At 39.0% G+C, this 12,555-nt stretch overlaps 1 protein-coding gene across 5 annotated transcripts in view; it reads right to left on the reverse strand.

Annotated features, from left to right (window-relative positions):
- Nucleotides 1-12,555, reverse strand: part of SYTL5 (synaptotagmin like 5) — a 112,323-nt gene that overhangs the window by 23,238 nt on the left and 76,530 nt on the right. For 3 of the 5 annotated variants that reach the window (XR_014136629.1, XM_081792364.1, XM_081792363.1), the window contains exons 9-12: nucleotides 6,507-6,599; nucleotides 5,826-5,891; nucleotides 2,540-2,718; nucleotides 648-747 (exon numbers count right to left, since the gene is read on the reverse strand). Coding sequence is in view for 4 of the 5 variants with exons in the window: in XM_081792364.1 (XP_081648490.1) it covers nucleotides 648-747; nucleotides 2,540-2,718; nucleotides 5,826-5,891; nucleotides 6,507-6,599 (438 nt within the window). In the remaining variant the exon portion in view is untranslated. The remainder of the gene's footprint in view (nucleotides 1-647; nucleotides 748-2,539; nucleotides 2,719-5,825; nucleotides 5,892-6,506; nucleotides 6,600-12,555) is intronic. The other 2 variants (XM_081792366.1, XM_081792365.1) reach the window with 1 other exon arrangement.

Genomic DNA, 12,555 nt, shown 5'->3' on the forward strand with positions numbered 1-12,555 from the left:
CACAAGGTCGATAAATTTCCCTGCAACTAGCAATAACTTCTACATTCCAGTCTCCTCAGATCGTTCTTACCAGGCTAGATTGGCCCAGGGTGAGAGAAGGGGTTGTCACATAGAAACCCATGGGGAAAAGTAATGTCTCTAGGATTGGAGACTAGCCAAATCCAACCTTGCATCTCCACTGTTCATTACCCACAAGCCTAAATTTAGCCAAATTCTGAAAGCTCACAAGAAACAGTACATATTCATGCTGTGCTAGCAGAACAATGAGTGTGTACAAAGTGACTTCCTGAGTTAGTGTCAAAATTGTGACAAACTCCTCTTAAGGGGAACTAGGCAAAAAAATAGCTTTCCCAAGTGTGAAATGTCTTTTAGACAAGATGCACCAGCTCAAATGTAATTTCACTGGATCATATTTACTTAAGGTGTAACTTTAGCAGCAGCAGAGAAATAAGCAGAGTAAGAGCGATTTACAGTTGTTCTCTTCCAAGAACTGTCAGGAAAGCCAAGGGTATTACACTAATTTATTCACATTCTACTTTTCTAAAAGATATTTACGCCTGGACATGCAAATCCTCCAAAGTTACTTTTAAACCCAATGAGGGTGTGAACAGTATCACCTGAGTTAATACGAGAGCGCACGTACTTACCTTTAATGTCTCGTTGAATTCTGGATTGGTGCCTGTTCTGATCTTGGTCTTGCGTTTGTTGTTTCTGGACTTGTCAGGAAGAAGGTACGACTTGACATAACTGTAAACGATAACACATGAAAGTAATTATTGGGAAACTTTTACTTTGCAAGAAATAGGGACTTCAGCGAATAAAAGAGGTGAAAGGAATAGGCCAGCACACATGAGAAACCCAAAGAGAATATAGTCTGCACAGCAGGACACCTTAAAATATAACTCTGGACCTTCAATAAGAGAAAAGTAGTATAGTGATAAATAGTGTGGGCTCTGGAGTCGATCCAACTAGGTCTGAATCACTCCATGCCTCACTGGTTTTGGTAAACTCAAGAAATTACTTAACCTCTCTATGCCTCAGTTTCTTCATCTGTAAAACTGGGATAGTAACAGTAACTTATAGCATTCTAAGAATTAAATTGGTTGATACGTACAGGGAGCTGACATATTATACTACTCAATAAATGTCATCTATTTATAGGATCAATGGTCTCAGAAAATACCACAGGGTTGTAGTCTTCTCCATTCAGATGCCAGGACTTAAGATGAGTGGAATCAATGGTGATGGGTAAATGAAGGAAAATGACGGAAAAGAACAAATAGGAAATCATAACCTGATGTCACAGTAACAATTCTACCCAACACCTTGTGTTGAGCTATCCCAGGAGTCTCTTGGAGCGGGGGCATCCAAGTCAAGGCAAACTTAGAAATGTACAAGACTGCAATGTACAAGATGGTGAAGCACATCTACCAGAGCTCTAAATGACCTGTTTCCATGCTACTCTAAATGACTATATTGGTCCTGAAGCCCACTGATAGTTAGCTGAGGAAGTAGGTAGACCAAACTATTCTCTGATCTTAAGACACTTGGAAACAGCTTCTTTGAGTTGTGTATTGAACCTAGGTCACCTATTATGAAGGAAAGGGGTGACATAACACAGCAGGCCTCATTTTGCTGTCCTGAGAAACGCTTGCTTACAAGGTTAGCGGTTGGCTGGCATCTGGAAACTTGGATTCCGGGAGGATTCTCATCACTTCCAGAACAGATAAAGGGGCTCACTGTGACTAAACTATGTGTAAAAATAATATGGCTTATGCAGAACACCTGCTCTCCTTCTGGGACACTGGAATTTTGGTATGTGACCAACTGAGTCTCTAAATGAGCTCCTCTGGTGGACAACATTGTACATATGCTGCCATAACTTGTTGCTGGGAAAATTAAGCACATCCTGTGTAATTCCAGTGGGAAAGGACACTTGGAGGTTTAAGCCTGGATTCTTTAGAACTTCACCACATATGCCTTTTTTCTTTGCTGATTATCACTACATGTGGAGTTCCGGGAGTCCTCCTAGTAAACCAGCAAACCTGGCAGTGATCTTGGGAAGCACTGACACATCTTTCATCTGGTTCCCTTCCAATGTGTCATGGTCCCCATCTGCCTCCCAGCTGATACCTGGAATCCTGAGAGCCTCAAAATTGTCCTTTTGAGTCGTTCAAGTGGGTTAACAGCTTGGTGATTTTCTCTGGAGGTTCTCCCAGAACAGGACACTCACATATCCTGGGGGGTGCCCATGTGTCAGCCAGCCTGTATCTCAAACGGCTGCCTCTGCGTAAACTACAAATGTGCCAGTCCTGAATCACGGTGACTAACAGCTTTTTAAAAACTCAGATAATCACAGACAAAATCGTTATATGTACACCTAAGAGAATATCTGGAAGTGTAGCACAGGAGAAAAGGGACAACCTCCTGAAAAGGCTCCGAATCAAAAGGAATGCTAAGAGTCTTCTGAAACAAAAACACACATACTGACAAAGGAAGCAGTGATTGAAAGAGTCTGAGGAATATGCTATATGCTTACGCATCCGTCCTCTGTTTCTTTTCATCTCCTATGGCCAGATTTCTGCAGTTCTTGACAAAAATGTAGAGCCCGCCAGTTTTGTAGCAGTAGCTGATGTGAAGAAGGATTTCACCACTGACCTTCACGTTGCCATAGTCTCCTGTTTCACTGTAAACACTCATCATGCTGTTAAGGCTGGTCTGGAATAAACGAGATGAAGACAGGTGTCCGGTGTTATTCTCATTGTCTCCTCACAGAAGCCACCCCCCTCATTCAATTACAATTCTTATTCGTTATAATGAGCAGGAAGGTGTAGGGTGAGAGAAGAAAGCAAAAATCACTTGTTTTGCTTGTTTCTCTGGTATTGTATAAAGTCCAAGCCTGGGAAGGGACAAGAAGATTTAAGGAGCATTAGTAAGGGAGGCAGGAAACTTGCTGAGAAGGGAAGCATTGCCTTTCTGGGTGGCAAATAGCCTTTGTTTGTTCACTTCTAATGAATACAGGGTCACTGAGGCATTTCCAATCCCACATCCTCTCCCGATTCATGTAGCTTTCACCTTTCTCACTGGTAGACTCAAGGTCTGTCTACTTCAAGGTCTAGAATGCATCCATCAGGACAAAGAAAAGCTCATATATTCTGTGCTAGCAGGAGACACAAGGTTTCCTCTCTGACACCCCCAGAGAGCATCCCATCAGTCTCTGGGAAGCCGTAACGGCAGCTTTAACAAGGGCAGGCCAGAAGAACATCATATACCCTTGGCTGTTGTGAATTCCCTGAGCAGCTGTTGTGGTCACATGGGTAGTATGAGACCAGAACTTTGTAAACCTCTATAAAATAACAACCCACAAAATCGGAGAGTAAGCAAAAAAATTACACACCAACCAACAAATAAAATAAAATGTGAGAGAAAAACAGTCCAAATCTACCCGAATGAATAAATGGCAAGGGACATATTTAAATTAAATGTAACAAAAGTATCCTTGAGTGCCCAAACTGTATCTTAGCAACACAACTGTCGCAAGAGACCACTTGAAAGGCTTTCATGAGTGACCCAGTAGTTTCAAAAGCCCTGTCTGTGAACTAGTGGGAAGGATTATAGTGAGTACAAAGAGAGCCCAGGCTTCCCACTTTTCAGATATGCCTAACAAAAGTCATCATGTTCCTCTAGTTACTCAGAGTAGAGACCGATCAAAGAACAGGATGTGGGTGATGTGCCTAGCATCTCTTCTCAGCTGGAGTCTAGGGCTTAAGAATTCCATGATTACTTAAAAATGATAATTTCAAGAGAGCCTAATGAGTGATCTAATTTGTCTTTCCCAGTCCTAAAACGCAACAAATTTTTCATAATAACAGGTGGCTTTGAGCAGTGCTTTTCAAACTTTAATTGCACATAAATCACCTGGGGATCTCTGTCAAATGATGATTCGGGTCCAGTTAGTCCCCAGTGGGGTCTGAGAGTCTGCTTTTCTAACAAACGCCTAGGCCCACAGCTTCCAAAATGTGTATTGAGGCATCCCAGAGTACCGCAGCACATGCACAGGGGCAGTACAGGATATTTTAAAGTTTCAAGGGAAACACAGCGACATCTATCAGACATGGTGCAAACTGTTTACGGTAGTTCACGATGTCAACATTAAATCACAATTTATTCTTTTCAGGTAAGTCCTAACGGTGTGAAGCTGAGTTTTTGACAGTTGCCGTGAAGAAAAAAAAAAGTGCTGCATAAAAATCAATGTGGAACAGGAAATAAAAGAGGTGCTGTTCAATCAGAGTCCAAGATTTGACAAGTTGTGAAGTGCCCAACCGGCAACCACATCCCATTAGTAAGGAATAAGAGCTATTGAAGAGTGGAATAAAAATATTTTTCTTTCAATGTATGTGTATTATTGTTCCACCTGTCTACTAAGTTGTTTGCATAGCAGTGCTTATTAAGTTTTTTAACCTAACTGATGTGGAAAACAAAGGCAAAAGAAATCTAGAAAAAATTAAATTTTCCGTTTCAGCCCATTGACAAGTCTGAGACAGGCAGGGTGACTTTCCTCCAGGAACTCAACTGCCTTGATGCTAATACTTTGCTAGAGGCAAAAGGCAACCTTAGCTTGACATCAGCCTGACCTCCAGGACCCTGTAAGTCTCTAACATAAAAATCCCTTTGGAAACTTCCTTTATCTCTACCCACCACTCCCCCTCTCCCTGCAAGATACATGTTTGCAATCATCCTCCAAGCATACGGCCCCCTGGTATGTATCTGAAGGGTCTCGTGACTAAGGTTTTACTAGACTATGTAAATACCCTTACCTTTCACAGCAGCTAGCCCCTCAAGGTCCCGGAAATCTTGCTTCCAAATTCCTTAGAGGCTTATACTATCCCTCACCCCCTCCCACTTTGAAAGTATATAACCAGTCCACTCCTCACACCCTCAGTGCAGCTCTTTCTGCCCACAGAAAGCTCTTCCTGCCTGTCCCTGTGCTTTCACAAAACCACCTTTTTCCACCAAAGACATCTCAAGAATTCTTTCTTGGCTGTTCACTCCCAGACCCCAACATTTCACATCACTAACTACTCGATACATGGGTTGGTCAGGTGTTATTTTTGGCTCAGGAGTAGGATCAAAGAATCACTAGGGGTTCTGTGAAATGGACAGTGTGAGAGTCTCTGCCCTAGGGGATGCGATGTTGCTGGTGCATAGACTATGCTTTGACTTTCAAGGGCTTCGAGAATACGCCTCTACTCCCTGTTACAGAAGACGAAAGTCTAGCCTCCAGAAATTACTGGCAGAGCCAAGGCAGGAAGCAAGATCTTCAGATTTTTAGTCTGAGGACCTCCCTACCATGCCTCCCCACTAAGTTGTGTCGACATCACATCCCTCAGTAGCCACATTTTCAAAAAGGTCCTCAGTAAGCAGGGGGGCCCTATAGATAGAAGAAAATGTAAGAACCCACAAATGCTGGAGCTTGGGAGAAATTAAGGCAATTTTGCTCCTAACCGACCGGTATGCTCTTAACCAAGTTAATGTGATTTAAAATAGAGATGTTCATTTCAAAGAGGTTTCGTAAATGGTAAATCATTTTGAACCATGTGTCTTTTGACTGGCACTCAGGTTCTCATGTTTAATGATCTTTTCTTCCCTTGGACTACTTGGATTCTGATAATGTTGTTTACCCTTTAAAGAGAAATTCTGGTTAATTACACACAAGGCAGGAAAAGACAAATGCTGGAAAATGTGCCCACCTTATCAGATTTCCCGTACCATGAAATTTGTGAAGTATGGTTGGAAAGAAGGCCAAGGAAAGACTGAAAACTCACAGTGTCTGAGTCAGCATCAGGGACATTCAGGTAGGTCCACTTCCTGTCAGAGCCTGCTGGAGAACTCTTTAAGAAAGTCGCCCAAAGGTCAAAAGGAAAAAGGTATTAGAGCAACAGACAGAAATCAGAGAACCAAAAAAAAAAAAAAAAAAAGACCTACAGGCATATACACATAGATGGATATGAGAACACGGGGGCTCCTAAAGCCTACTTCTCAAGCAAAGCCTTGAACATGAAAGTAAGAAGGGACTTTATTCCACAGGCAGTGAAAAGCTATGGACAGTGTCTGAGTAGGAGAGAAACCCGACTGGGTATGCATTTGAGGAAAACGACTAGCAGCAGCATGGTGGACGGTTGGGAAATAGAGAGAACGGGGGCAGGGAAATAAATGTATGCAGAGAACTATGATAGTTTATAGGTTTGAGGTGATGAGAGCCTGAACCGGGGAGGGAAGATGTTTTAAAAACTGGGCGAGGACCATGGAAGGAGAGGGAAGGAAAAACCCATACAAAATTAGACCAAAAAGTTTTCTGTGGCCAAAAGGCAAGCAGGTGATTATAATGACGTTTAACTCACTATCACACATATTCCCAAGAACATTCCTATCTCCTTTGAAAAAAAGTACAGAGAATCAACAAGAGAAAGAAGCAACTTCCAGTCACAGGCTAGATAAATGCTTACGGTTGACAGGCCACTTGCTAGACTGTGGGTGTTTGCCAAAAACCGTGAGGACACTAAGTCATTAATGCCTTCCCCAGTCTCTTCCAAGGAGTCCTAAGGAAGGAGGAGAACATCAGTGCTTTAGTTTCTTTCTTTCCTAGAAAGAGTTTTCACTTCCAAAACCACTTTGTTTTTAAATACCTGAACTATTAGATACAAATATCTATAAATCACCTTATTCTGAGGTTTTTCTCTTTTGCTATCCATTCAACGTGATTATTTCATCAGAGGATTGGGGTCTCCTTCCTACTGGTGCTTGTTTTATGAAAAGAACATGAAATTTAGAATCACACAAACCTGGGTGTTCAATTTCTACCTCCCTGATCTCTAAGCTTTGGGCAAGGTACTTAAATTATTTAACTAAAAAGAAAATGGGTTTATGCATGTGTGTATACTGTCAATATGGGGAAATAGATTTTAAAAATCTCTCCAACAGAATTAACTCTTTTAGACACTGGATTCTTGTCCAAAATTCCAGATTCTGCTTTTCTTCTCCTACATAATAAAGTGGCTTTTCCTTTGGTTAATCATGCAATGCATTTTTACAGTAAAAATTTGCAAGCAATATAGATAAATATAAATTAAACTCAGGACTCCCACTAATATCTTAATGATCAAGTTTCAATAGTTTTATGATATGTACACACACATGCCTACATACACAACCACACATAAATGGAATATATCATGCATACTTTTTTTTACATGAACACCTTTTTTGCTTCTCCTCTCCTCCGTTTCCTCTCACCCCAGGTTAAACTAATATTTTATATATTCTATTCCATATGTCCTTATTTATGTGAAAAATCATATAAAATTGTGCACACAGAAATCTGAGCAGTCATACATAAGAATTTCCTTTAACCATGTTGTTATAAATTGAGATACATACATATATATATATATATATATATATATATATATATATATATAATTCTGTGCTTTAAACTAAAACAAATTCTAAAATATCACACATGGAGAAAAGTGCATCAAACATAATTGTAGAGTATAATAATATTAAGTGATCGAGTAGAAGCCCCCTTTGTGCTCTGTCAATGTCACAGACCTCTTTCTCTCATCTTTGAAATAATATCTTAACTCTTATGGTAATCACATCTTTACTTTTCTTTCTATTTTTGCTACCTAAGCATTCATTCCTAAACAATATATTGTTTTGCCTGTTTCTAAATTGTATGTAAATACAATTAAATGTAAGAGGCTCTTTTGGGTTTTGCCTCTTTGTCTCGACATTATAGTCTTTTAAGAGTCATCCAAGTTGTTGCATAAGGTTATCATTTGTTCATTTTTATTTATTAGTCAATGGTTTCATACCCCACACTTTATCCATTTTCTGTTGCTAAATGTTTGGGTTGTTTCCAGAGTTTTTTCTATCATTATCAAAGTTGCTATGAATATTCTTTTTCGGTTATTTTTTTGAGAGAGAGAGAGACAAAGAACAAGGAAGTAAGTGCGTGCACACGAGTGGGGGAGAGGCAGAGGCCAAATCCCAAGCCCGCTCTGTGTGCTGTCCCTGCAGAGCCCATCGCAGGGCTCCAACTCATGAACTCATTCATTGCCCACCCCGGTCTGCTCTGGCAATCACCAGTTTCTTCTCTGTACTTATAGGTCTAGTTCTGCTTTTTATTAGTTTATTCATTTGTTTTTTTTAACATTCCACATATAAGTGAAATCATATGGTATTTGTCTTTCTCGGACTTTTTTCACATAGAATTCTGCCCTCTAGGTCCATCTGTGTGTGTGTGGATATATCTTTATCCACTCATCTATGGATGCTTAGGCTGCTTCAATATCTTGGATATTACGAATAATGCTACAATAAATGTAGGGGTGCGTATATCTTTTCAATTTACTTTTTTGTCTTATTTGGATAAGTACCCAGTAGTGGAATTACTGGATTATATGGAAATTCCCTTAATTTTTTTTTAATTTTTTTAATGTTTATTTATTTTTGAGACAGAGAGAGACAGAGCATGAATGGGGGAGGGTCAGAGAGAGAGGGAGACACAGAATCGGAAGCAGGCTCCAGGCTCTGAGCTGTCAGCACAGAGCCTGACGCGGGGCTCGAACTCACAGACTGTGAGATCATGACCTGAGCCAAAGTCGGACGCTTAACCAACTGAGCCACCCAGGCGCCCCATCCCTTGTTAATTTTTTGAGGACCTTCCATACTGTTTTTCACAGAGGCTACATCAATTTGCATTCCCACCAACAGTGCATGAAGGGTCCTTTTTCTCCACATCCTCATCAACACTTGTTATTTCTTGTCTTTTTGATTCTAACCATTCTGACAAGTGTAAAGTGACAGCTCATTGTGGTTTTAATTTGCATTTCTCTGATGATTAGTGATGCTAAGCATCTTTTCAAGTGTTTGCTGGAAATCTGTACCTTTTCTTTGGGAAAATGTTTATTAAGGCCCCTTGCTCACAGTTTAATTGGATTTGAGTTGTATAACATCCCTCTATATTTTGGACATTAACCCCTTAACGGATAAAACATTTGTACATATATTCTCTCATTCAGTAGGTTGCCCTTTTTTGTTGTTGACAGTTTCCTTCATGGGACAAAAGCTTGTTATTTCGGTGTAGTCCCAATAGTTTAATTTTGCTTTCATTTCCCTTGCCTGAGGAGACATATCTAGAAAAATATTTCTACAGCAGATATGAAAGAAATTACTTCCTATATTTTTTTGCTAGAACTTTTATGGTTTCAGGTCACACATTTAGGTCTTTAATCCATTTTGAGTTTGTTGTTGTGTGTGGTGTAAGAAGCTAGTCCAGTTTCATTGTTCTGCATGTTGCTGTCCAGTTTTCCCAGCACCATTTGTTGGAAAGACCGTCTTTTCCCCCACTGCATATTCTTGTCTCCTTTGCAATAGATTAATTGACCATCGAAGTGTGGGTTTATTTCTGAACTCTACATTCTGTTCCATTGACCTATGTGTCTCTTTATGTGCCAGTGCCATACTCCTTAGTACAGATTTGTAGTAGATCTTGAAATCTGGGATTGTGATACCTCCAGCTTTTTCTTTTTCAAGATTGCTTTGGCTATTCAGGGTCTTTTCTGGTTCCATACAAATTTTAGGATTATTTGTTCTAGTTCTGTGAAAAATGTTGTTGGTATTTTGGTAGGGATTGCATTAAATCCATAGATCGTTTTGGGTAGTATGAACACTTTAACAATATTGGATCTTCCACTCCATGAGCATGGAGTATCTTTCCATTTGCTTAAGTGCACTTTCTTTCATCACTGTTTTATAGTTTTCAGACTATGAGTCTTTCACCTCCTTGATTAATTTTATTTCCAGGTATTTTATTATTTGTGGTGCAATTGTAAATGGGATCATTTTCTTAATTTCTCTTTCTGCTACTTCATTATTAGTGTATAGAAATGCAACAGATTTCTGTGTATTAATTTTGTATCCTATGACTTTACTGAATTCACTCATCAGTTCTAGTAGTTTTTTGGTGGAGTCTTAAGGGTTTTCTATATACAGTATCATGTCATATGCAAATACTGAGCATTTTACTTCTTCCTTATCAATTTGGATGACTTTTGTTTCCTTATTGTTGTGGCTAGGACATGGAGCACTATGTTGCATAAAAGTGGTAAGAGTAGACATCTTTGCCTTGTTTCTGATCTTAGAGGAAAAGCTCTCAGTTTACCACCATTGAGTATGATGTTTGCGCTCAGCTTTTTCATATATGGCCTTTATGTTAAGATATGTTCCCCCTAGTTTCCCTTTGTTCAGGGTTTTTATTATGAATGGATATTGTACTTTGTCAAATGCATCTGATGATCATATGGTTTTCCTTTGTCTTGTTAATGTGATGTATAATGTTAATTAATTTGTGAATAATGAACCACACTTGCATCCCTGGGATAAATCCCACTTGATTGTGAATGATTTTTTTAAGTTTACTTATGTATTTTTGAGAGCAAGCGAGAGAGAGCGAGCGAGAGAGAGCGAGCGAGAGAGAGCGAGCGAGAGAGAGCGAGCGAGAGAGAGCGAGCAAGCGAGCAGGGGAGGGGCAGAGAGAGAATTCCAAGCAGGCTCTGTACTGTCAGCACAGAGCCCAATGTGAGGCTTGAACTCAGGAACTATGAGATCATGACCTGAGCCGAAACTAAGAGTCAGATATTTAACCAACTGAGTCACCCAGGCATCCCGTGGTGAATTATTTTTTAAATGTGCTGTTGGATTTGGTTTACTAATATTTTATGGAGGATTTTTGCATCTCTGTTCAGCAGAGATATTGGCCTATAGTTTTCTTTTTGTAGTGTCTTGATTTGGTTTTGTTATCAGTGTAATGCTGGCCTTGTAGAATTCATGTGAAAGTCTTCTTCCTCTTCTATGTTTTAGAAATTTTGAGAAAAATAGGTATTAATTCTTCTTCAAATATTTGGTAGAATTCACCTGTGAAGCCATCTGGTCCTGGACTTTTGTTTGTTGGGAGTTTTTTGATTACTGATTCAATTTCATTGTTACTAATTGGTCTGTTCAAATCTTCTATTTCTTCTTGATTCAGTTTTGGTGTTGAAGTCCTTTACCTTTTGTTCATCTGGGCAACTCTGTATCTCATTTTCAGTTCTGAATAACTTTGCTGAGTATTCTTGGTTGTAGGTTTTTTTTTTTTTTCCCAGCACTTTGAATATACCATGCCACTCCCTTCTAGCCTGGAAAGTTTCGGATGAAAACTCAGCTGATAGACACATGGTGTTTCCCTTGTATGTAACTATTTTCTCTTGCTGCTTTTGAGGGCACTTGTCGGGATGAGCATTGGGTATTATATGGCAACCAATTTGTCAATAAATTGTATTAAAAAATAAAATTCTCTATCATTATTTTTTTCCACTTTAATTATTATGTGTGTTGATGTGAACCTCCTTGGGTTGATTTTATTGTGGACTCTCTGTGCCTTTTTGACATGGGTGTTTATTTCCTTACCCAGATTATGGAATCTTTCAGCTATTATTTCTTTAAATAAGTTTCTGCCTACTTTTCTCTCTCCTTTTCTTCTGGGATCCCTATAATGTAAATATTATTATGCTTAATGATGTCACTGAATTCCCATAAGCTATTCTAATTTTGTATTATTCTTTTTTCTCATTGCTGTTCAGCTTGTTTGCCTCCCACTACCCTGTCTTCCAGATCATCTATTTGTTCTTCTTCATATTCTAATCTGCCATTGATTCCCTCTAGTATATTTTTAATTTCAATTATGGAGTTTTCTAGGATCAGGAGTAGTTTCATAATGTTGGAATTAGCTGTTCTTTAAAGGTTGAACACAAGTAAGCTTTGAAACCATTTGATCTTATTGCCCCACCCCCTTTTGTGGTAGATTTTAAAATACTTTCCAGGTTTTTTTTTTACTCTAGTAAATAACAGTGAGCTTTAGAACCCAAGTTTCCTGGCTTGCTTTGGAAAATTATACTACTGTCATTTAACATTGTTTTATAACTTTCTTTCAAAGAGTTCAAATTCCATTATAGCAATTACACAAATCAGAATATCAAGGTATTAGAACTAGAAGGAAACTTAATAATTTAACTCAACCTTCTGATTTCAAAAACAAGTTCACATTTGCACTAAATTTTACATAATTTAATCTCATTTATGAAGGTAGTTTATTAGGGGTAACTTGAGATGTACAAATGTTCATATAAAATATACAGTCAGATAAATCTGGTAATATATGATTTAGAAAATGTTAGCATCCTTCATTTTCCAGGTTTAGATTAAGTGATGTTAAGCCAGGAGTTGAAATCCCCAAGAGGTATTTTTTTTAGGGATAATCTTCACCCATTAACCTGATTACCAGTTAACTTTTCTAAATCATTATTTTTTCTTTTTTTTTTTAATTTAGAGAGAGAGAGAGAGAGAGAGAGAGAGAAAGCACGTGAGCAAGCAGGGGAAGGGGAGAAGGAAAGAGAATCTCAAGCAGGCTCCACATTCAACATAGAGCTCAAAGACGTGGGACTTGACCTCACA

Source organism: Panthera onca, chromosome X, assembly GCF_046562875.1.
Source record: "Panthera onca isolate mPanOnc1 chromosome X, mPanOnc1 haplotype 2, whole genome shotgun sequence".
NCBI lineage: Eukaryota > Metazoa > Chordata > Mammalia > Carnivora > Felidae > Panthera > Panthera onca.